The sequence below is a fragment of the Aricia agestis genome, chromosome 22 (genome assembly GCF_905147365.1).
Source record: "Aricia agestis chromosome 22, ilAriAges1.1, whole genome shotgun sequence".
NCBI lineage: Eukaryota > Metazoa > Arthropoda > Insecta > Lepidoptera > Lycaenidae > Aricia > Aricia agestis.
This window is the reverse complement of record NC_056427.1, coordinates 7,099,220-7,124,847: the sequence shown is the minus strand read 5'-3', so window position 1 is coordinate 7,124,847 and position 25,628 is coordinate 7,099,220. Positions and strand designations below refer to the sequence as shown.

Below are 25,628 nucleotides of genomic sequence, written 5' to 3'. Positions count from 1 at the left end.
CCGTTTGTCGAAGTGGTATTGGTGACGATGACAATAATGTTGATGTCAATGATGAAGCTAACGATAACAATGTTGATGATAATAATAATGATAATCATGTTGACGAACCTAATGATAACAATAATACAGCGAATAATGATAACAATAATAATGATTGTCCAGGTGCTGTCCAGGGCGACAGGCTGACGGAGTCGGCGCTTCGGGAACTCGAGCTGTCCTCGGCCGGCGCCGCCAACAAGTCCACCCTGATCATACACTCCGTGCAGCGGGTGAGTGTTACAAACTTAAAATTGAGGGTTATAGAAAATAAGCAATTACAAGAGCTGTCTTGAGAAATTGATCTGAAAAAGAAGAAAGGAGGTGCTGCGGGCTGATTTACGATTTCCGTTCGACTCGGATTCGGAAATTTTAGGTGCTGTCATTGGTTTGAGCGTTTAGACCATAAAGTTAATATAGTTAGCAGAGTAGAGCAACAATCTCGAGCTGTCAAACGAAACCGAAATTGGTTTTCATCTGTGTGAAAAATATGTGTACGTATACACTTACACAAGCATGACTGAACATGATTTCTATGAGATTAAATTGTCAACGTGCGGCACGTGCCGACTGGACGTCAAAAAAAGAGTGCTGCTGTCATGTATGATGTATCACACGTCTCTTTTTACCACGCAGTGTTACTGATAGTGACATCTCTCTTGCTCAGGCCTTTGTTTGTCTATTCCGCTAGGTATATTACCTTAATGGTTCAGACATACAGGATAAATTCTGACAGAACGCCTCTTGTGTGAGTACTATATAACGTAATACAACACAAAGAACGCAAAATTTACCGCTTGAACGCTTGACCGCGTTACCGCTCTCTGTCTGATAGGTGAAAGGTCGCTTAGCGCGGAAAGCGTTGTGCGATGAAGTTTCCGAATTCGAGTCAAACGGAAATCGTGAATCAGATCCTAGGAGTAGAAATCAAATGGTGACTGTCAAAGATTGGATAAATGCATCCATATTACAATTATTGACATAGGTACATAATATATATAGTGCGTCAAAAAGTGAAGAAATTAAAAAGTGGCAACATCATTGTGTCATCCCTTTTCTTGGGATGACACTGATGTTACCACTTTTTAATTTATTTAAAAAATTTAAATTCTAAACTGTCAACACTTTTTGCCAAATTCTACCAAACTTTATAGTTCTAAAATTACATATTTATACATGACCTACATAGTTCATATACATACATATAACATGAGTGTGTTTCCTTTTTTTGCATGCGTGTGGAAATGCAGGAGCCGACGAAATCGATAAAGGTGAGTTTTGTTTGAACTTTTATGAATAATTCAATAACTCGTCCTCAATGTTAGTCCCATCCGTACATCCGAAAATCGCCCTTGAGTCATGTGTATACAGCATGATCTAGTTTTGTTATTGTTTTTTTTTGTGTTTAATTTATATTTGGAAGTGTGCAATATTTTTAAAACTTATAAAAATTCAAACATTTTTTTATTCTTATAAAATATGCCTTAGAAAAACAATAGCTTTCTCTAGTTAAATTTAATTATATTTCACCCCAAAATTTTTAATTTTTTTGGCGCTTAACAAAAAAAATTGTCCAAAAAAATGCAAAAATATAGCAACTTCCAAACGCGTGTGTCCCCACTAACAAATACCTTCTGAAGGTGGAACTAACCGACTCCGGGAAGTTCATCGAAGTGGAAAGAGAGGCTCAAGAAGTCCAAAAGAAAGGTACAGAAGATACAGAGAAGATACAAGATAAGAAGGTTGAAAAGCCGAAAACCCCAACTCAGTCTCCCGCCAAAAGCGTGAGGATAAAAGAAAATGGCGCCAAAGTTAACGGCGATAGTGAAAAGGTAGTTACCTGCATGGATTTTGTGTTACACACTGTATATAGAATATTAACATTTCGGTTACTTTAAAAAAGGTTTTACAGCTCGACAAGACTTTATATGAACGTGGGTGACATTGACGGGAGCGCTGCTGGTAAAGGAGAACTGTCAAACACATGTCAAAAATGACGTTTTTGTATAATAGAAGCGTTTAGTTCCTTTTCTCGCCACGTTCATACAAAGCCTTGGCGAACTGTATAAATATTGCACACATTACTCTTTTTCTTACTGTAACAAACAATAGAATTAAGTCAAGGGACGAAGTTATTTCTTATGTTCAAAAAACCTGTATACGTATACACTCAAAAATTACTTAAAAAACTCCATCTATAAAGCCCAGGAATACTAACAACGCGTCGCTATTTATTCTCAAAAAACGCCATCTAGTTGACGCACAGGAATACTATCAACACCCTCTGCCCCTACCATGCAGGTACTAATAAAAATGTGTCGAGATCAAATATCGTTCTGTCTAGCCTCCTTTACGCCGAACGCGCGATAAGGAACTTCGTTCCAATAACAATTTAGGTTATGACTAAAGTAATAAGTGCTTTAAGGTATGAAAAGATGAGATGTAAAAATTTGATACCTACATGATTTCTTGCAACTAAACTTCACCGTTAAAATGCACATTTTGTATGCCACAAACACAAACACACACACCCACACACATTGGGAAAAAGATGCCCCGAACCACTGACCTCCATTATACAAGTACGCTGGACTTATGATACCCAACTGTTTTTGTGCCTATTTGAAGCGGAATCAGCGCCCCCAATGCGGGGGAAGAGAACTAACTCTGACGTAACTTGCAAATGGCCGCTTAATCGCTATTCGTTGTAGAAACTAGTATTAGTTCCAAGTACTCCCACTACTGCTATCAGCGCCAATATGGCGACTTACAAACGTCATTTTTACGTCAGATTTAGTTCTCTTCCCCCGCATTGGGGGCGCTGATTCCGCTTCAAATAGGCACAAAATAGCTGTGATTTCAAAGGGTATCATCATTGAGGTACTATAGACTGGAGAGAGCCTTATATCGGTGTATAAGCGTCAAAAGCGTGTAATGCTATGTCCTATTTACTAGGACATAACAAAGGAGTCTGTCTGCATATTTCATGTGATAAAAGTGTTAATAAAGGTTTTTAGTGAACATTTAATGCTAGATATTGTTGAGTTTTGTGGTTCCGCTAAAAAATAAACCATAAGAATGGTCAAATAATGCCTCAAACACGTGGATTTAAATACGTAAGTTTTGAACAACGTTTTTTGGGCTTTTCAATCGGTATTTTTGTAAGCTAAAAAGATAATTTATAAGTTTGTTAATCCCTTATTTGTGCTATATAAGGCATTAGTGCTAAAAATGTCACATCTATTAATAATTTGGCTATAAAAATTTCATAGCTTTTTACGTGTGTTTACGGATTCTCATCACTCGAACTGTAGTTAATCGATATCATGAACTAATTGACTTTCTTTCCTGTATCATAATGTGCTTCGAAATAATCTACAAATAGAAATATTCAAGAAAATAAACGCACACTACTTGTATGAAAATAAGCACAAAATGGCCACGCGATGACGGGCTAAGACTACATCTATACTATAATACTTTATCTATGGGTATCATAAGTCCAGCGTGCTTGTATAATGGAGGTCAGTGCCCTGAACGGATTCAGAAGCAATTTCGAAGAAAATATTTTCTGAACTTACAATGATATTACAAAGAGAGTATATAACGGATACAGAAAAGGTGCATAATCCATACTAATATTATAAATGCGAAAGTGTGTCTGTCTGTTATCTCTTCACGCCCAAACCGCTGAACCAATTTTCTGATATTTGGTATGAAAATGCTTCGAGTCCCGGTAAAGGACATAGGATAATTTTTATACCGGAAAAATGTACGGTTCCCGTGCTATTAACGAATTTTGGCGCAACGGAGTTGCGGGCGTCATCTAGTAATAATATATTTCGTCAGCAGCAAGGCGACTACGTGAACAACCAGGAGCCCCCGCCACCGGAACCGGCGCCCCGACAGAAGAAACGACGAGACTTCTTCGGGACTATCAAGAGAAGGTAGGCAGATTTATAGCTATAGTTTGTGCGTTTTATGATGAAATGCGTGACACATTATAATTGACAATAGTAGGTAAGTTACCTAACAAAAATTAATCGATAATTTAAAAATATCGAATCACTTCGTAAAGGAATTGCAATCGAAATTATCGATTTCGTACTGACATTTCAGTGGTGCCGGCGATTTAAGATGGCCGCCCTTTTTTATCGATTTGATTTCGATTCAACAGAGTCAATCTCTATTGACATAAGTTCCGTTTCATGCATCTGAAATTTTTCAAATGTTTTCGTAACAATAACTTTATACTCCTATTTCACAGTTAATATTTATAATTTTATATTAATAAGTTAGCATTTAGCAACTTTTCATTTTTATTCATTTACAATTATAGGAAACATTTGTTTTTGTAGATGGAATATAATTTATTACATTTAGATTTTTTTTGTTTTCTTGTAAAAAAACCCGTAGCAAGGAATATGAAAACTGTCACCCATATCCATCTAATATACGTAGTATCCCTAATGCCGGCTCTTGATATAGGCGAACGCGTTGGCCAACGCGTCTGCAGACGCGTTGGCAGTGCGCTTGCAACGGCGTTTGTGAGTAATCCACACATAGGAAGGTCGTTCAGTATGCTTTGGATCGCGCCAATGTGCGGACGGATTCAAAATGGATGTTGAGTCGCTAACAGCTGCAGCTGTATATTTATTCACAGCTTATAATTACTTTGTAAATGTGGACAAGAAAAAGTTTTAAAAGGGTATTCTCGAATTAAATAAGTAAAAGGCGAGAAAACGTAACAAACAAAGAAATAAACTCACTTTTACATATTTTATACCTAATATTAAAATAATTTAATTTTTTTATTACTTATTATTTATTATATATAAAAATTATTATCTACTTATTACTTATTATAATTATCATGATTAATAATTAATAATATATATTTATTATTTATTAAATATTTAATTTATTTTGTTCTTAGTATATTTTGTTGTTATAGCGACAACAGATATAGGTACATTATCTGCGAAAATTTCAGAAATCTAGCTAAGTATAGCGGTTCTTGAGATACAGCCTGGAGACAGACAGACGGACAGACAGATGGACAGACAGACAGACGGACAGACAGAAATGCAGACAGACGTTGAAGTCTTAGTAATAGGGTCCCGTTTTTACCCGTTGGGTACGAAACCCTAAAAACATCGTGAGGAAAATAGAATGTCCAATAACCTTATTTTTTTTTTGCAACTTTTGATACGATTTTTGGTTCCACAGGCAGTTTTTACTCTGATAGGGTCTATACAGACGGACCGCATTTCAACTGCAATCCAACCGCAAATTGCAGTTCAAGTGCAGTTTGAATGCAGTTGACATGACTGCAATAAAACTGCAAACCAAATGCGCAGTAGGATTGCAGTTCAGTTGCAGTTGGCGTGCAGTCGTGTGAACCGCATACCGACTGCATCCAAACTGCACTGCTACTGATTCCATGCGCGGGAGAGTGGAGCGTGCGGGTGGGTGGGATAGTGCATTTTGGATGCAGTCGGTATGAAGTTCACACGACTGCAGTCAACTGCAATCCGACTGCGCGTTCGGTTTGCAGTTCTATTGCAGTCGTGTCAACTGCGTTCAAACTGCACTTCAACTGCAATTTGCGGTTGGATTGCAGTTGAAATGCGGTCCGTCTGTATAGACCCATAGGGCCCAATAAATTTAAATGTTTTCTCGATACTCATATTGTTCGCCATTTCGTCAAGTTAGATGTTAATTCGCCACAAGAAGGAAACGTGCACTCTTCATCGCCGCTCCGGGCGAACTGATCGCGCGGCCTATGTGTGGATGGAGCGCGAAGCTTGCGACAAATGTCCTTTGATCTTTTGCCGGCATTTCCGACCCGCGCGGCAAGCTCGCAGATGCGTCGGCCAACGTCTAAATACCTACGGCCAACGCGCGAACGCCCGTTCTACACATTGGGCCAACGCGTCTGCAGACGCGTTGGCCAACGCGTTCGCCTATATCAAGAGCCGGCATAAGTAGTATGTGCCCATATCATCTTAAAACGCACAAACTATAGCTACGGTAGAGTGAGAAATGTCATTAAATATGTATTTGCATTTATGAAAATGGTTAGATAGCAAATATAGTAATACATATACTAAATCGTTTAATTTAGACAATATACCCATAAAACAACATAAGTTTAAAATAAAATAAGAGTTAAAAAGTGATAAAATTAAAATATACATATAAATGCTAAAATCTAAATCTAAAATTCTATGATATGTTTATTCCAGGCTCGGTCGGTCCCGCACTCGGGGACAGTCCCTCGAGCTGTCCTCAGACCAGGAGGTAGACCAGCACATACGAAGCGTCAGCGCCGAGAGGAACAACCATGGTGAGTGTCATCAAATCATGTTTTAATAAAACAATACTAGATGGAGTCCGCAACTCCTCTGAACTAAAATTCATTTATCGCGCGAGAATAGTTAATTTGGTTACGAGTTTTTTTTTCACAAAAACTGTCCAATGTCCTTTTTCGTCGTATATTTATTAAAATCGGTTTAGTCATTTAAGCGTGAAGAGGTAACAGACAGACAGGTACACGTAACAAGAATGTAACTGAAAATGAAACTCTGAAAAATCGTAAAGAACCTATTTTGTCTCAAACCTAATGTTAATATTTTGCAGACAAAGCCCTATCACTGCCCAACCGAAACGTTTACTCCGCCGGCGCGTCGCCCGCGCAGTCCGGAGACGAGTCGAGGACATCGAGAAGGTATGCATCGTTATCATTTCATAAAGATTTCACTGAGTTATCAGAGACGACGCTTTCTTTATCGTTTGTTTATAGAATCGCCGATCAAAATGTATGTGATTGGCATAACATGAGTCGAATATCGACTTTATTTTGTCGAAAGATTTTTAATATATTTTATACATTATGATCGGTGATGCTATAAAAGGCGATAAAGAAAACGTCTTGGCTAGAGGGTTCATATTCATGTCTATACTACACTTGTCTACGTGCTATAGCTATATCAAAATACCATCAATGTATTTCAAGTCTGTCCAACTGTGGATGTAGAGTTCGTGTTTCGTCAAATACATATTCTGTCTATCATCTTAGAAAATCATTTAAATCATGATGTCATGTGATTGTTTATTAAAGCTAAAAGTTACCCGTTATTAACGATAACGAAAACGAATATTATCTTATGGATTTGATCAATATAATCACAATAAATATTTTAAAGTTTGTTATTTTTATGTCGATGATTTATTTACATTGTCAAAAAATTACCTTTACTTTTGAAGGTATATGAAAATGTTTTGTGATGACGTCTATGCTTTCATCATACTCTTATTTTAAGCACGGCAAGACAACATTATAACCGAACAATATATTAACGTTATACACTAAATGCAGCTTAATAACGCTAAATAATGCCGTCTTGCTATTTATTATTTTATAGTTGGCACTAAATATATTTTTTTCTCTCTTTCAATCTGGCAACACTCACGCTGGGGATAAACGCACTCTGCAATCTGGTAACATTGGTTTTTCATACTAAATATTTCTATCTCGCTGAACATACGCTTTAAACTTTTTTTGCTTTTACATTTGTCTTGTGAACTGTTTTCGATTTTTCACAATATTATCAAAAACATCATATTTACAACAATTTTATATAATTTTAATCGAACTAATGACGATTTTCAATAATTTGACTAAACCTAACATATATTTGTCAAAAAAATCGCATCTACCCCCAAATCTAAACAATAGGTCTTCTCTTAGCGAGGTTTCTGGGTTTAGTACGGCGTCCGCCCGAACGTTTATCCACGAAGCGTCAACTCTAGTGTTAGAGACGATTGAGGCTGGCATCAAGAAACATTACCTGGTGCCGTTGACGGTAGCCCAGAGGTCGAGGTGGAGGAGAAAAGGCGTGAAACTGCACATATACAGCGAGCACACTTTCATCGCTAAACATCTTAGCGGGTAAGTTGATTTTAAGTATATAATTTGCTTTAATAGTAACAAAATTAAAATATTTTTGAGAACATCTGTATTACAAACATACAGCACAAAATAATATTTGAAAACAAATTTGTTGTAAAGATACAGTAACAAGCATGTCATAATAATGTAGATTACTATATACTTTTGAAACTAGGCAATTTCACTTACTTAAACGCCAGACCTTCCTTAAATAACTGCGTCAGTAGAAACGCAGCCTTACACTTCATAGTGTAAGGCCGCGTTTCTAATGACGCGGAGAGAAGCCTAGCAGTGCCGAATTGACCAATCACCATGCTCGAAATCTTCGCTGTCATTCCGCTGGAATAGCACGATTGGCCAATTCGGGCACCACTAAGCTCCTCTCCGCTCCGCGTCAGCGGAAACGCACCCTAAGTGGCAGTTCTAGTTTGATATCTCCATAAAATTTGATTTACCTGTTAAAGATAACAGGTAAATGACACCTTTCGTGTCATTTACCTGTTATCTGTTATTTTATAATGCCAAGTCTTCAAGACTTGACATTGTAAAACAACTGGTAGAAACTCTGAAACTCGTAAGTGGATGAAGTTGTTTATAACATAAAGACAAAACTCATTGTTTTCTTATAATTTGAACAAATTTTCTTCATCTTATAACTTGCCTACTTCATCATCAGGCTAATATAATTATTAATTATATAGGCTATACATAAAATCTACACATTCTTATTTTAAATAATTTTCTCGGTCGGTCCTAAATCCTCCAGTTAGGTAAAAAGACGAGCATTTTCAAATTGTTACTTACTTCATCCACTTACGATTTCACATGCCTCCGTGGTCCAGTGGTTTAGAGCGCGGCTTTTGACTCGGAGGTCGTGGGTTCGATTCCCGCGTTGGAAACTTGTTATTTCCAAGTTTGGTTAGAACAATGCAGGCTGATCACCTGATTGTCTGACAAGTAAGATCATCCATGCGTCGGATGGGCATGTAAAAAGTCGGTCCTGCACCTGATCTCTCGCCAGTCGTGTCGGTCGTCCGTCCCACTGGGCTATGGGAATAAAGGAATAGAGAGTGCTCTTCTGTAGTGCACACACTTGGGCACTATAAAAATTACTCCTGCGTAACTGGCCTGGTTTCAATGAAACTGGCCACCGTCACCGAAACCGGTGTAGGAGTTATTATTATTACGATTTCAAATATGATAAAGATATCAATAATAAATTCCAGTGGCACGGTGTGCGAGGTGTGCAACAAGACGATAGCGCGGCGGCTCGGCAAGCAGGGGTACGAGTGCCGCGACTGCCAGCTCAAGTGCCACAAGCACTGCCACGTGAAGGTCGCCGTCACCTGCCCCCACTCTACCGTGCATAATATGGAGCTGTAAGTTACATTTATAACTTGCCTGTTGTTTATGATTTACCTGTCATTAATAACCTGTCATTTACAATTTACCTTTCGTTTACATGTTACCTGTCATTAATGACCTGACATTTAAACATTTCCTGTCATTTACGATTTACCTGTCGTTTACATTTTACATGTTACCTGTCGTTAGCGACCTGTCATTTACACAATACTTGTCATTTACATAGTTTTTTTCAAATGAATCCTTTATATTATGGGCTTTTGCGCGATGCGCCCGTGTCCTTTTTGTCTCTTTTGTAAAATTATTAATATCAAGGAATTACAACTCATCCTAATTCCTGATCTAGGCACTTATCATTTACCCTGTCATTTATTACAAATTAATTGTTGAGTCAATTAACTAAATTGAACTATGATTTATTTTATCCTTCTATTTACCTAAAAAATTCGCTTTTCACTTATTAGTTATTACCGTTAACATTCACTTACCCATCGTATCTTTACCTTACCAATTACCATACATACTGGTCATATTTTTTTCTATCATATTTACTTAGATCTTACATTAACTCTTAACTATTATTTTCTTACCTTTTAATTAAACTCACACAAATAAGGCTGTTACTACTAGATTTATATCTCAAAAATAAAATTCCTAACTCTTTATTGGCTGTACATATTAATCGCCTACCTTTTCTCAAAATCACACTTTAATGTAGGCAAAAATTTAAAATTATTGAACTTTCAAGTTATTTTACATAATTACATAAATTTATATACAGCCAATTAAATGATATATTTTCGTTAACTGCCTCCTTAAGATTACCTGCCTCTCAAGATCTTAAATGGTAACCTGTAGAGTTAGATTTAGACATCTCCATTCAGCATTTAGAGTTAGAATTTAGCTTTTCCATAATCTAATCAAGATATTCATGTTATTGGTAAGTATTATTAATGTTTTATGGTTATAAGGCTCAAAGTTTTTTTTGACATGGCAAAAATGTGCGATGAAAAAAAAAATTAATAATATATATTTTTTTATTTTTAGACGTGAATGAAAACTTTGAGTCTTGTATAGTTAATATTACATTTTTAATTAATATTAACATTTAACACTCATTTAGTACTCATGCTTATGTTACGAGACTCAAATTGAAGGAACAACTTTTCTACGCTCGAACGCACAGTTTGACGGCTGTATCGCGAGATCACAAGCAATTATATTTTAAAAAAAGCGAGATCGCGCCGCTATTTAAATAAATCATTACATAAATTAGTTTGGGATCTCGCGGAGTAGCGTCCAAATCTCGCGTTCGCGTGGACGCATAATAATCTAGCCTATCTCTTAACTTGCCAGTTTATAAAATATAAAAATGAAGTCTCGTAAAGCTAACCGTTAATTTCCGCTGTAATGCTTATATTTATATATTTTTCAACGCTGCCAAGGTCCCATTCCCATAGCTTTGGAAATGGAAGGTATTTGTAGTTTTTAATATGTTATCATTTCATTCAAAAATTTAAAACCACGGCGCTTAAATTTAACACTTGATTCCTTCCAGTTTCCACGTTTTTTCTTGTGCATAGGTTTCATGTCAATATTTTAAATTATTCTCTGTAAAATATTGTCATCTAAGTTATCAAAAATTGTCAAAAAGGTCTAAGGTAAATGTCAAATGACATAAATATTTACCTTTGATGACAAGGGATTCTTTTCTGTCATCTAGATATATTTTAAACAATTCAGCCAATAACAGCTTTTTATAATTTACTTCTGCCATAATGTAAAATCTTACATTTCACAGAAATCATGATTATATTAGAAGATTAGTTAGTATTGCTTTCTATAAATAATCATCCGCTTTCAAAATTACAAATATTGCAATATCATTTTTAGCCAATACGTTAATACAAAAAATGTGATTTTCTAGATCCATGCTCCCCGTTTTAAATGAATAAACAAGCTAAGCGAGAAGACTGCAAGAAAAAAAACAAAAAAAAAAACGAGCTACACAGGTCCTTTAAAAACAATAAAGTCTGTAGTCGCCCTTTTAATGTTTGGCTTCGCATGGTTTGTTGTTTGTTGCTTGATATAGTCCGGTCACTGACAACTTGGAAATTCGGTCATTTACCTGTTACTATAGGTCTACCAGAATCTGATGGCAAAAAGTGAGAAAATAAATTGACTCTAACAATACCGGGGTAATAGGAATAAAACATTTATTAATTAAAAATTAATAAAAAATAAAACAATAAAACATCCTTTTTTTTCCTTTAGCGGCTGATTCTGTGTGTGAAACATGCAAATTTAAAAAATTATTATCCAATGATCATGGAAATTTTTTGAAAATCTGCCGTCAAAATTTGCCATCAGATTCTGGTAGACCCATATTGTTAACCTAGCGTTATAGAGAAACAAAGGCCTGAGCAAGAGAGATGTCACTATCAGTAACACTGCGTGGTAAAAAGAGACGTGTGATAAATAACAGCAGCACTATTTTTTGACGTCCAGTCGGTACGTGCCGCACGTTGATAATTTAATCTCATAGAAATCGTGTTCAATCATGCTTGTGTAAGTGTATACGTACACATATTTTCACACACAAATGAAACCAATTACGGTTTCGTTCAACAGCTCGAGATTGTTGCTCTATTCCGCTAGATATATTAACTTTATGGTTTGTAGTCGGATTGTTTACTGTATGTAGGTACTAGTAGCGCCCTCTGCTCCGACTTTTGCGTAATATTTCCAATTTTGAGTATTATTGAAAGAGACAATTAAAAGTTCAGTAACCGAATTTCTAAGTATGATTGGAATATTTAAGGTCCACCCAAAGCCGTTATTTTTATTTTATTATTATTTTAAATCCTTACTTTTTTCTGTGTAGACAAGAACAACTTATTTATTAATTTTAGCCTAATTCAATAAAAAAAACCTGAAACGTCAGGTCACTCTGAGACGAGACAAGACGCCAATTCATTCGAAGACGAATTCGAGCTGATCCTCGCTGCGCAACAGTGGCGCTATTAAATTATGTGTCTTATTGCATAAAAAATAAAGTTCTATTTTTAATCACTATATTGAAAAAAAAGTGTCAATGTGACCGACCCTAATACTCAAGCAAGTTTAATGGCTTGTATTGTTATTTGTTTGTATGCATGAAAGCACTGTTCTATTTTAGTTTTCTTTGACTTGTGACCATTTTTTTTCTATAGTCGTGTTCGTCTCATTTTATCGCGCATGTCAAATCATATTGTCATGTCATGTCATATTTTACCCAAATATAAACAGTTTGTCACGTGACTTGATTTTGACATGTGCAATAAGAGATTTGTACCATAAAAAAAATAAGACGAACACGGCTTAAAAAGCTTAGAAAAAATATTAGTTAAATAAATATAAAGACATGATTCACACAAGTCTATATTATTAAATCACGTAATAAAAATTATAATCAATGCTACTTCAAAAAATGTGTTGTTTTTTCAAAATGGCTCATGGCGTGCCTTTTTGTTGCATGGTGTTGCCAATGTCATAAGTTAGTCAATTATTTTATTAATTAATGTATTTTTTTCTCATTTCAGGGCTTATATCTCTTCACCCTACACGGATAAAAACATAAGAATGTTGTGATAAAGCTTTGCACAAACTGATTTACAAAAATTAAGTACAATCTGTACTTAGACTTTTTTACAATGACGGTCTCAATCTTTTTCGTGTTTTTGTCACCTTTATTTCACTTTCCATCTTTATTTTGTGAGCTAGTAACACGTTGGCCCAAAAATGTGGCCAGAGGCGAAAAAGATAGAGACTATAGACTGTAAGTTTCAAGTAGAAACTAAACTAAGTTATAGAGGGCGCTACTAGTATGCACAATACTTAACACTTTAAGCTACTAGCGCCCTCTGTCATTCAACCGCATCGAGGATATACTCTAATAGAGTAGTAGATTTTTTTTTAAATACCCATAATATAACTCTCTATTATACTGTCTGTTCTGTTATTTAAAAAAATCATTTACATTTTTGTATATTACAATTTTTTTTCGTTTTAAAGACTTTTTTATGATTTTTTTTTGGTCTTACTACTCTTAAAGGTATTTTCTCGATTTTCAACCGCTTCGAATATTGGCGTTATGTTTAGGATTCGCTAGAACCCACCTTTAGTAAGCGTTACGTTACCATTTTCTTAAAAAAACAAGGACGCTACCTCGATTGTGAAGGTGACTTTCGGATTATTTCCGCGAGCGGCCGCGACCGACTAAAAATTCAAATAAAATGCCACTTTATGACATACACTAAAGGTTTTATTTCCGACATGGCCTAGAGATTATGCCGCTGCTTTGTAGTGGTGTGGAGCAAAAGAATACCTATAGCCTAGGTCATAATTTGGCATTTTATTTAAATTTGTCGGTGGCGGCGCTTGCCGCGTTGATCTGAACGGTACCTTAGACAATATTAATTTAGTTACCATATTTATTTTAAATTCTCTTTCTTTTACTTATAAACTTATGGACTTGACAAAAGTGTGAAAAAATAAACATGTACTTACAACTATGTTAAAAACATCACAAAATAGTTCATAAGAGGTCTAATTTCTTTGATATTTTATAATCCATAAGTGTCACCTGTACTATAAAAATGTATACTCTTTATGTAAAGCAAATTTTATTTATTTATTAAATCAATACTTGTTAAGTTTTATTAGTATTTAGATATTTATGTTACTGTCTCTCTGTACTTCTCGAAATACTTTATGTATTTACTGTGGACTCGAATAATATACAAAAAATAGACGTAAGATTAACATGACAAGATGGCGATAGTTCAAGATAAGATTTCGCGCCAAAAGGGGATACCAATTAAAAAATATTTTTTTCAACCATTTTTATTTTTTTAGTTTTAAGTGCTATAGCACAAATTGATGTTGTAATGTGCAATAAAAATAAAACACGCTTTAAGCTTCTATTAATTAGAAACTAAGCTGTATTTATTTGTTTCATGAAATGTATGAAACCTTGTGAGATAACGTTTGATATAATATGTTAAAAAAAATCAAAACATAAGCGACATTCGAAACTTAAAAAATTTCCGATAAATTAAAAAAAATCTGTTACTCAACAATTTGTTTTAAGCTCAAAATGATTGTCAATCGTGCAGAATATTTTATAAATGTTGGTATTGTTTTATTTCTGTAATTTTATTTCGTCATATTAAAATGTCTTTTTTATTTCTGTCTTTTATTCTATGATATTCTATTTTGCTTTTATTCATAAACTGTTATACTAAAAATACGTAAATGTGAAACATTTTTGCCAAATTATCCGTCGCGATTATCCTCTTCGTTGTAAAAAGACTATAATATGAAAAGCTGGCGTTTGCGTTTAATTGTTTCGACCTACCCATTAAAGATCACAGCACACATATCGGAAAGGGATCGTCATTTAGCGCCGTATCGCCTTTAGCCTCTCCGTCAACCTAACGTATGCACGTAACCAAAGCGTATCAGTAACGCCTGCACGTCAACTCGGCTACGGCTAGGCGACGCTTCGCTTACGGCTCGGGGAAGGGGGAAGGGGCAAGGGTGGACGAAGAAACGTAAGCTTGAGTACGGAGAGACGTAAGCACGGGGAAGACGAGCCGTAGCCCGTAAGCGGATTGACGGATAGTTGACCACGCGTCGCATCCCGGTTCGGAGCCTATTCCGAGGCGAGGCGATTACGTTACGGTTCCGCTTAGTGTGCGTTGCAGTAGGAAGTTTCATACAAACAATATTGAACGGCTCGAGGCGATACGGTGCCGATCCCTTTCCGAGTTGATATGTGTGCTGTGGCCTTAATTCTAAGATTTTTCTTGTGACTACCCCCAATATTTTATTTCAAATCTTGTGAATTGACCAATTAATAGGGGTAAGCCCATTTGTTTTAAACTATGAAGTACTAGAAGCGCATAACGAAAGAAGAGGTGTTTGTGTTAATTTTTTTACGACCTACCGTTTTTAAGATTTTTAATAGCTAATTATTTATGTCCTCCTCCCGGACTCAAGGTATCTCTATGCCAATTTTCAGCAAAACCGGTTTAGCGGTTTGGGCGCGCAGGTGTACAGTACATTTTCCAGGGTAAAAAGTATCGTTTGTCCTTTTCCGGGATTTAAAATGTCTCCATACCAAATTTCAGCTAAATCCGTTCAGCGGTTTAGGCGTGAAGAGGTGACAGAGTACAGACACACGTTCGCATTTATAATATTAGTAGTACATACATGGGGCTCTTTGATGGTAAAACATCCTTATTATTTTTGCCACACTTATAACTCTTACCAAGAAAGGCAATTAATAAAACATCTTTTATATCACTTACTGTTCATTTATTGACTCCAGTATATAATATATTTACATATACAACGAAAAGCACTCAGATACCGCGAAAGCTATAGTGTACTACAGGCAACGTATATAAAAATCGCGGGCTCAAATTGTTATGAAAAAATAGAAATTATTTAAAAAAATGTGCGCCAATAAAAAATATGGTTCGTTCAACTCAACACGGACTAAAATGATTATATAAATAAATATATTAATATATATGTCTATTTAAATATGGCAATCCTGTGTAAATTATTGCGAAAAGTAAATTTTCACTGAACACATACTGTAAAGAAACACGAGGTTAGTACGAAATTCCACCGATAGATGGCGCTCTACCACAAATCGCGCTGTCGTTTATTTTACTTTTTCTACTTGTGAGTTATTTTTTTAAATTAAAATATGCATCTTGAGCCCGCGAGAAACATGGCAGTGAGTTAAATAATCAAAACTACAGCGTCCATATTCTTTCGATAATATTTTTACATAGTAGTAATACAGAACAAGTACATTTGGTATATGTGAATCTATTTTCTTAATTAAATTTTATACATCAGAGTATCATATGCAGTAGTTTTTGTAAAGAATATAATGAGGAAAGTCAAGATTCAATAAATAAGCAAAAAAAAAAGAAACGGAAAATAAAAAAAAGTGTTGCAATCACAAAAAATATAATTCAATACTATTTACATTGGACTACAAAATTGTTCGAAATATACCACATGGTAACCTTAAAAGGTCGTTGTTATACGCTGCTTACATACAAATCTAGTCCAGTTGGGTCAACGACAAAATTGTCAAATAAAAAAATGTCAACTGATAAAAATAAAGAAAAAAATACAGCGTACATATCATTTGCGCAATCAAATACTTAGGACCTCAATCAACTGCACTTATAATTCACAATTTCGGCCAAAATAGTAAGACAATCTTTGTGAAGTAGCCCATACAAAGTTATAAAATTAAAAAGTCATAACGTCACACCCATTTGACAGATGTCAAAAAGTTCGTCTTACTATTTTGGCGGGATTTCTACATAAAGCTGAATATAAATGTTCAATATAACAATTATTACATTATATAAATAGATTAATAGTGTCTCGCCAAGAAGTTTTTGGTCTAATTAGAAAATGTGCAAAGAGCAATAAAAAAGGAATGTGCAAAGTATGAGAAAATTGGCTTAACCTTCAAGCGGGCGCGTATCTTTTGTAACGCCAGTGGTCGCGCGTAGCCCGTCTTAGGTAAATTCGAGAAACAAAACGCTTTTGATTCAATATTATTTCATAAATATAATTATTACTCTTTTTAAGAGTAATCAATCAGTAAAACCTTAGTTATAAAAACCGGTGACTCAAGGTAGCTTATCTTGTGTGAACAGGGGCAAAAAAAGTGGTCGGAATTTTCCAATTCTAGTTCCGATTTTTTCTTCATCTAGGAATAATACTCGATGTTATCAGTCATCGAAGACTTAGTTTTATAAATATAATGATATAATTTGCCTCAATTATTTGAAAACTACATATAAAATAATAAGAGAGGCGCGCGGCGTCTTTTCGACGCCGGTGCCGTGACCAAAACTATTGAGCTCCATTCTGCAATGGGGGTGCGGAGAGTAAGTGTAAGCTGTTTATTTGGTACATAGATAAATTATGAGAAGCTACTGAGAGAACTTCTCGTTGAATCCGTATAACGATACGGATTCAACGAGAAATATCGATAATATCAGCGAAAATGTATTGAAGGGAGTCTATTCGACGTCGCGCGACCGCTTGAAGGTTAAAACACCCACAATTTTAATCTATTTTTATTTATTCTCTTACTAATCAAATATTCCCACATAGAATAACTAAAGACCTGCTTGAACTTGTCTGGCACATTGAAATAGTCATAGGACAAACACAGACAGCAAATTTGAATAGTATAATGTTTTAATAACTTTATTAGTAAGAGAGATATTTCTTAGCAAATTTAACAAAGCCAAACCACCAGTCACAATATTATTTCATACAAATGTTGATATTTAGAGTTTTGTGTCCTCCTTTTAGACCATTGATGAGTTAATTAATTTTACACATATGGGCGTTATTAAAGTAGCTTTTGATCACTATCAACTCAAAAAAGACCAATCTAAAAAGTCCCCTAAATCGTAGTCTTTAGTTTAGGTCTAAGTACTTAGTCTGGACTAAATTTAGGCAGTAAAATCTAGATTTGCGCATGGCAGTGCAGTAGCCAGGAAAAAAATTCTATAAAACGCTTAGAGCCTTAAGCATAACCTAGTTAGCCCAATCTTTGACATGTGTGAGACCAAATATAAAAAAAAATCAACTTAAATTTGGTTAGATTATAATTAATACTATCTTACGTTAATATATCACTAATGTATATGAGATCGGTTCTTTTGTAAGCACCCAATTTTAAAATATAACATACGGATGCCTTTTTAAAGTAGTTAATATCTATAGTAGTAGTATCTTTGCATCGTTTTATACGAAAAAAAAGTTTTTGACAGCTGTCAGTCAAAAATGATGTCAAGTAGCGATAAACTTCATTTTATCATTTTAACGCCATCACATAATTCCACGGATCTCTTAGTGCGCGGGAATATTCCATTTAAACTGGCGCAAGTATCTTAGTTTCACTAGCAGGCTCACCAAGTACCAAAACAAGATTTGACTGTAAAAGGATTAAAACGTCAAAATGAAGTTCATTACTCCTTCTTCTTTTAATAGTTATTTAACTGAGTGATTTGCCAATGTCACTAATTTGATAAACTGTTGAACCGACCTCTATAACATATGAATTAAAAATAAAATATCACACAAATATACTGGATTATATGGCGATGAACATAAAACCCGCTTGAATAAAGACATGAACTAAAACCAAGTCTGGAACACCCATTCCCCTTACCGATAAAAAAGTGTTTACAGACGTTATAATACAAAATTATGGCTATGTCATTCTGAAGACTTTTCTAACATATCAGACAGCAACAAACTTTATCTTTTTTTTTATATATATCGCAGTCATTTGGTCGAATCTGCTATTTGATTGAATGACTAGCGAATTCATTGAATGAAACAGATTTATTTACAGATAAAGACTTGACGAGTTGGCGTTTAGTTATTCGTTAAACGTTACAGTTTACAGGAAGAGTTTAGTCATCTAAGAAAACGGCTTTATTCAATGAATTCGCTAGGATTCAATCAAATAGCAGATTTAACCAGATGCCTGCGACACACTGTGCATCTTTTTTTATTAGTAAGGAGGTATAGTCTGTCAAAAAAGTGGCAACATCGTAGTGTCATCCCTTTTTCTTAGATTGATTTGAAAGTGATGACACTCCGTTGCCACTTTTTAATTTTTTCACTTTTTTGACAGACTATAAATTATGTCTTAGTCCCAATCTTTATAAACGGATTATTTATTTGAACTTACTTTTTAGTAAAGATATAACAGTACCATTTTCTCTTATCTTAATCTCATGATGGTGTAAAAAAAAGTAAGTCCAAAAACAATATTTGTACATCACAAATGCTCGTGAATTGCTAGCACATGCTAGCATTGGCTTGAGGTAATGCTAGCAGTCTGCTAGCGAAGCGCTCGACGCTTCGTAAAAATGACCATAGACAATTGCCCTTTTTTTTACCATAGACAATTTTTTTCATAAAAAAAAGTTTTTTTATTCAATCGGCACATAAATGCATAAAATCCGGAGTAACAAAAAGCACCAGTACAAAAATTTTAAATGTGCGACCCAAAACGCGGGTTGTAATTGTAAAAATGTAAAATTTCCAAATAAAAAATTGTTTCCATAGGCCGGGCCTGATTGGAATGCTGTATCAGTCAGTGTTGCGAGTGCGAAAAAATGTGTGTGTGACCAACAATATAAATTATACATTAATGATTAATTTCAAATAAATGTTTTTGTAAATTTGTTTCTGAAATTAAATCGGTTCATTTAATAAGGCTACTTATGCTCGGTATTCCATATCTTCACCTAGAAAATTTTTTTATGATAAAAAATGTATTAGAATATTAGAATTATATTAAATGCTGCATTGTGATTATAAAAATCATCAATTATTGTAAAAATATTCATTTGCTGAAATTGTTTGCATTAACCGTTATTAAAAAAGTTGCTTTCGCTGTATGTAAATAAAAAAAATATGGCACCATTTTTACGTTGGTCACACTTACATCCCATGGTATACTTAACAACAAAAACGTGTATACGGTCCGTAACATATAACTATGTTGTGATATATTTTGTATATAGGCTTCTTATCGGACGACATTTGACGCTTAAATCTAGTTTGGCCTACTTGCATTAAAAAAAAGCTGCTAAAGAAATAACATGGCAACACTTGACTTTTTTTTCATAAATGTCATTAAAACTTTTTTCTGTTCTGTGGCAAAATTGGCCAAAACTTGCCTGTGAATGAATAATAATTGTACTATATAAATGCTTCAAGTGCTTTGCTTTAGCGTGTTGTAAAACTTATTATTATGGAAGACCATAAGGGTAATGGAATTCAAATGCCATCCGATAAGGAGCCTTGTGTATATGACAATAAGGTACTTAGTTTCTATTGATATCACACAGATTACAAAAGTTGTCGCGGCGTTCGCCGATATTGTCTATAGCAATGTCAGTGCCGGACGGCACGGCGAAAAAAAAAGTATAAATGTCAAAATGACGTAACAAAACTGTCAAATTGACTTCGATAATCTGTGTCACGTTAATAAATACAGTAATACTAGATACATTTTAACGCTAGTCGATTATTACATATTGACTCCTCGCTGGTGATTTTCAAAAAGAGAACTTTCATCCGGTAAATTCAAAATTCGAAGCCATAGACAACACTTTTTTTTTCAATTCAAAAACCACCAGAGACGCTTACCCTAGACATATACTCGAATAAATATATATTTAAGTATAAAATTAAAAAAGAAACAACTTTATGCTTCGTATAACGTCTAGCGTCTGGCAACACTGCCCAATAAATAATAGTACTAGCAATACATAAGTTCCCTCCTCGCGTAGACTAGTAGCACTCGGTGATCTTACCTGCGGGCGAACTCCGTCTTTATGGCTGTAAAATAAAGGTTATTTGTTTAAATCATTTATACAGGCTGATTTTTTGAGGACATGGAAAGGCTAAATCCAATTGAGTATGATGGAAAATCTTATAAGCGAAATGTTTGACAGTCGCTTCCATCTGCAGACTACCTCAAAGTATAATAATTTAGGGGTTTTTTTATAATGAAATAAGGGGGCAAACGAGCAAACGGGTCACCTGATGGAAAGCAACTTCCGTCGCCCATGGACACTCGTAGCATCATAAGAGCTGCAGGTGCATTACCGGCCTTTTAAGAGGGAATAGGGTAAGGATGGGATGCAAAGGGAATAGGGTAGGGGATTGGGATTGGGGGAAATACCACGTCCTCACAGAAAACCGGCGTGAAACAGCGTTTGCGCTGTGTTTCGCCGAGTGAGTGAGTTTACCGGAGGCCCAATCCCCTACCCTATTCCCTTCCCTACCCTCCCCTTACCTATTAACCTATTCCCTCTTAAAAGGCCGGCAACACACCTGCAGCTCTTCTGATGCTGCGAGTGTCCATGGGCGACGGAAGTTGCTTTCCATCAGGTGAACCGTTTGCTCGTTTGCCCCCTTATTTCATAAAAAAAAAATGCTGTTCAAATCACCTTGACACTATCCATGCCACTCTAACAACAGTCTGACAGCAATATGCTACTACCTGCTTTGCTGCCACTGTAAAATGAATCTTATCACCTCACCACACGTTTTAAATCGCCTTGACACAGCAGCATCCACCTTATCACGCACCCCGCTGCCACTGTAAAATGCACCTTATCACCGTGACACAGGGTCCAACTCACCGTCCAGTATCTCTCGCTTCATCTGTGCGACCTGCGTCCGCAGCTCCCGCAGGACGTCCTGTTTGAAGGCGTCCCACTCCGCCGCGGACACGCAGCCCTCCGCCGCTGCGACGGTTCCGTTCACTTGCTGGAATGAGATGACAATTTATTAAGTACAAATAAAAGTTGTTTAGTGTTTTGTTGTTGTTGTTGTGTTGTGTTTGTACTATTAGAGAAGTTGATTCCTATGCAAATCGGGGACCTAAGTAGTTTGGTTGCGTTACGTTATACGTGGGAGAGCCATGCTTCGGCAAGAATGGGCCGGCTCGACCGGAGAAATACCACGTTCTCACAGAAAACCGGCGTGAAACAGCGCTTGCGGTGTGTTTCGCCGAGTGAGTGAGTTTACCGGAGGCCCAATTCCCTTCTCTGTCCTCCCCTATTCCCTTCCCTTCCCATCCCTACCCTCCCCTATTACCCTATTCCCTCTTAAAAGGCCGGCAACGCACCTGCAGCTCTTCTGATGCTGCGAGTGTCCATGGGCGACGGAAGTTGCTTTCCATCAGGTGACCCGTTTGCTCGTTTGCCCCCTTCTTTTATAAAAAAAAAAAAACCCAGCTGACAGATCACAATCAACATTGAATTGACATATTCGACCAAATAACGTTGGTCTGTCAATTGCATAGGAATCAACTTCCTCGATGGTACATAAAATTAATATACCTAGCGGAATAGAGCAACAATCTCGAGCTGTCAAACGAAACCGGATGTGGCGGTACCCACAATTCGCCTAACATTCCTGCATCGCGCGCGGTATATATACGACAGCTGAAATGTATCACGTGGGCTTCGGCCTGACCGGGCATAAGTTCATAACACCTCGCTCGGTCGGAAGATCTTCCTTTGGCCACCACACGCCTATCCCACACCGGAATTGGTTTCATCTGTGTGTAAAAATATGTGTACGTATACACTTAGACAAGCATGATTGAATATTATTTCTATGAGATTAAATTGTCAACGTGTGGCACGTGCCGACTGGACGTCAAAAAAAGAGTGCTGCTGTCATGTATAACACGTCTCTTTTTACCACGCAGTGTTACTGATAGTGTAACGCCTCCGTGGTCTAGTGGTATAGAGCGCGGCTCTTGACTCGGAGGTCGTGGGTTCGATTCCCGCGTTGGAAACATGTTATTTCCAAGTTTGGTTAGGACAATGCAGGCTGATCACCTGATTGTCTGACAAGTAAGATAATCCATGCGTCGGATGGGCATGTAAAAAGTCGGTCCTGCGCCTGATCTCTCGCCAGTCGTGTCGGTCGTCCGTCCCACTGGATTATGAGAGTAAAGGAATAGAGAGTGGTCTTGTGTACTGCGCACACACTTGGGCACTATAAAATTACTCCTGCGTAGCTGGCCTGGTTTCAATGAAACCGGCCACCGACACCGAAACCGGTGTGGGAGCTATTATTACTGATAGTGACATCTCTCTTGCTCAGGCCTTTGTTTCTCTATTCCGCTAGGTATATTAACTTTATGGTAGGTCCCCATCTGCCTAGGAATCAACTTCTCTGATAGTAATTACAGACTGCAGGCCAGTGTGAGTTGATGTTCTGTCTTACCTTGAGTATGGTCTCCTCGCTGGCGGAGCCGAACCGCTTGCGCACAGAGCGCGGCGACGCCGGCTGCTGCTGCGGCGACTCCGAGTTCGCTGGAGATTACAATGATGACATTACATCAAAATATGTTCAGCTTATTCTTGTAGTTACGAATATACGCAGAGTTTGGGGGGGACTCCAAATTCGTTAGAAATTACGAAGAAATAACATTTTGACAAAACAGACCGACCGGACAAATAAAATCTTTGGACTTTAATTCGGGAAAAAAACAGAAGAATATTTTAAGTTCGACAGGTTTGTTATAAATTTCATAATAGACATTATAACGCCTCCGTGGTCCAGTGGTTAAGAGCGTGGCTCTTAACCACTGGACCACTGATCGTGGGTTCGATTCCCGCGTTGGAAAAAGTTATTTGCAAGTTTGGTTAGGACAATGCAGGCGGATCACCTGATTGTCTGACAAGTAAGATGATCCATGCGTCGGATGGGCATGTAAAAAGTCGGTCCTGCGCCTGATCTCTCACCGGTCGTGTCGGTCTTCCGTCCCACTGGGTTATGAGAGTAAAGGAATAGAGAGTACTCTTATGTACTGCGCACACACTTGGGCACTATAAAGTGACTCCTGCGTACCTGGCCTTGTTTCAATGAAACCGGTCACCGTCACCGAAACCGGTGTGGGGGGGGTATTGAAATCTACTAAGCATTATTACAAACAATATAATGCGACTTGTAGTAGCATAATATACATAATATTTATATGCGTATATGGCATTTTAGCACTATAAAAATAGTTAACATAAGATGAATGCTCGTCTAAAAACAATTTTTGCAAAGCTTTTTGCTATATTATATTATTACTAAAAGATTAAAGACACATTATAATATTATAATAATAAAATGCGAATGCGTCCAACTAACATTGACAAGCAATAATTTTAGAGCATAAATATTATTCAATTATTAATTTTGTAGTACCCCTTATTTGGTAATGTATTTTAAAATGTACCCCATGTTTTATCGTAATAAACTTCAAATTATTCCCATTTGTCACATCATTTATTTTGAATTACCCCGTGTTACCCCCATTTCGAATGATCTCCGTACTATATTTTGATTTCATTTCATTAATTATCGCTACAATCTATATATAAAAATGGATTTTCAATTGTGTTAGTAACGCTGAAACTCGTAAACGGCTGAACGGATTGGGCTGATTTTAGTCTTAAAATATTCGTAGAAGTCCAGGGAAGGTTTTAAAGTGACACGAAGTTCACCGGGACAGCTAGTAATAAATAAAAATAAATTCACTTTCCATCAAAAGACTCGCTCATTCGGATGAATACACAATATGATACGGTTCTTATTCACATTTACCTCATGTTTATATTTTGAATTACTCCACTTTTAGCTAATAATATATTTGAAATTTCCACATTTATGCATATATTCATTTACAGCCATATTTCAAATACCTTTGACTTTTAGCTGATATACTCTAGTTTACCCCGTATATTCAGATTAACCCCTTTATCACTGATATTTTGATAACCCCTTATTTTTGTTGACATTATAATATTTCGAATTACCCCATTTATTCATATTTACTCTACTATTCGTATACATTAAGATTTATTCAGAATAACCCCACTTTTTCCCGATACCTTTCAAATTAACCCCTTCATTCTGAATAACCCCTTTTATAAAAAGCAACATAGCATTACATGTAGCGGCGCCATTACATGAGGCGGCGAGGCGGTGCGGCAGTGTCGCTGATCTCTCCCAGGTTTTCATGGGGGTGTTGTTGACAGAATTGTCAGCTGATGACTCCTGGAAGAGAGAAAATTATATAGCTCTGCATTAATCAGTAAATTATGTACTGGAAAGACTAAGGACCACCAAGATACAGGCTCTGCCTAGTTTGGGGTCCATTGAAAGTATGGCTTACTACATAACTAAAACAAAATTGTAAACAATTTACTAAGATACTTGCGTGTAAACAAAAGTTACTTTTGAAAAATAGATTGTAAAAATGTTATGTTATGTAATGGTTCAGAAAAAAAGAATTATTATTATTATTATAGTTGATTAACTAGATAGGTCATTTTCATACAAGTGTTTTTTAATATTTTATTTACACTTAAAACCACCACATTCGAGGATTAGGATCGAATATAATAGGAGAGTCGCAGGTTTGCCGTAACAGAATCGACATACATAGTACATACAAATATCGCAGCTGTACCGACGTGAGTTCAAGCCAAACAAACTCCAGCTCACTCACGGGAATATAGCTGTATTTTGCACATATTCCACAATATTTGCTGTCAAAATGATGAATAGCTTTCACATAATACATAATCACCCTGCCGGTTTGCTGCGAGCGACAGTCGTGTTTATCGATTGTGTTCTG

At 36.2% G+C, this 25,628-nt stretch overlaps 2 protein-coding genes across 11 annotated transcripts in view; one reads left to right on the top strand and one right to left on the bottom strand.

The window, feature by feature from the left end:
- The window catches only part of LOC121738142 (phospholipid transfer protein C2CD2L), a 61,105-nt gene extending 47,509 nt beyond the window's left edge, over positions 1 to 13,596 (top strand). For 2 of the 9 annotated variants that reach the window (XM_042130019.1, XM_042130018.1), the window contains exons 12-20: positions 163 to 269; positions 1,287 to 1,307; positions 1,677 to 1,868; positions 3,886 to 3,983; positions 6,285 to 6,385; positions 6,679 to 6,766; positions 7,778 to 7,990; positions 9,217 to 9,369; positions 12,937 to 13,596. In XM_042130019.1, the coding sequence (XP_041985953.1) occupies positions 163 to 269; positions 1,287 to 1,307; positions 1,677 to 1,868; positions 3,886 to 3,983; positions 6,285 to 6,385; positions 6,679 to 6,766; positions 7,778 to 7,990; positions 9,217 to 9,369; positions 12,937 to 12,985 (1,022 nt within the window). In that variant the 3' untranslated portion in view covers positions 12,986 to 13,596. Of the gene's footprint in view, positions 1 to 162; positions 270 to 1,286; positions 1,308 to 1,676; positions 1,869 to 3,885; positions 3,984 to 6,284; positions 6,386 to 6,678; positions 6,767 to 7,777; positions 7,991 to 9,216; positions 9,370 to 11,282; positions 11,387 to 12,936 lie in introns of all 9 variants that reach the window. The other 7 variants (XR_006037246.1, XR_006037247.1, XM_042130020.1 and 4 more) reach the window with 7 other exon arrangements.
- A 5,460-nt stretch (positions 13,597 to 19,056) lies between these two features.
- The window catches only part of LOC121738143 (protein enabled), a 68,152-nt gene continuing 61,580 nt past the window's right edge, over positions 19,057 to 25,628 (bottom strand). For both annotated transcript variants that reach the window (XM_042130027.1, XM_042130026.1), the window contains 4 exons: positions 24,940 to 25,045; positions 23,222 to 23,310; positions 21,622 to 21,748; positions 19,057 to 20,812 (listed from right to left, as the gene is read on the bottom strand). In XM_042130027.1, coding sequence (XP_041985961.1) covers positions 20,784 to 20,812; positions 21,622 to 21,748; positions 23,222 to 23,310; positions 24,940 to 25,045 — 351 coding nt within the window. In that variant the 3' untranslated portion in view covers positions 19,057 to 20,783. The remainder of the gene's footprint in view (positions 20,813 to 21,621; positions 21,749 to 23,221; positions 23,311 to 24,939; positions 25,046 to 25,628) is intronic.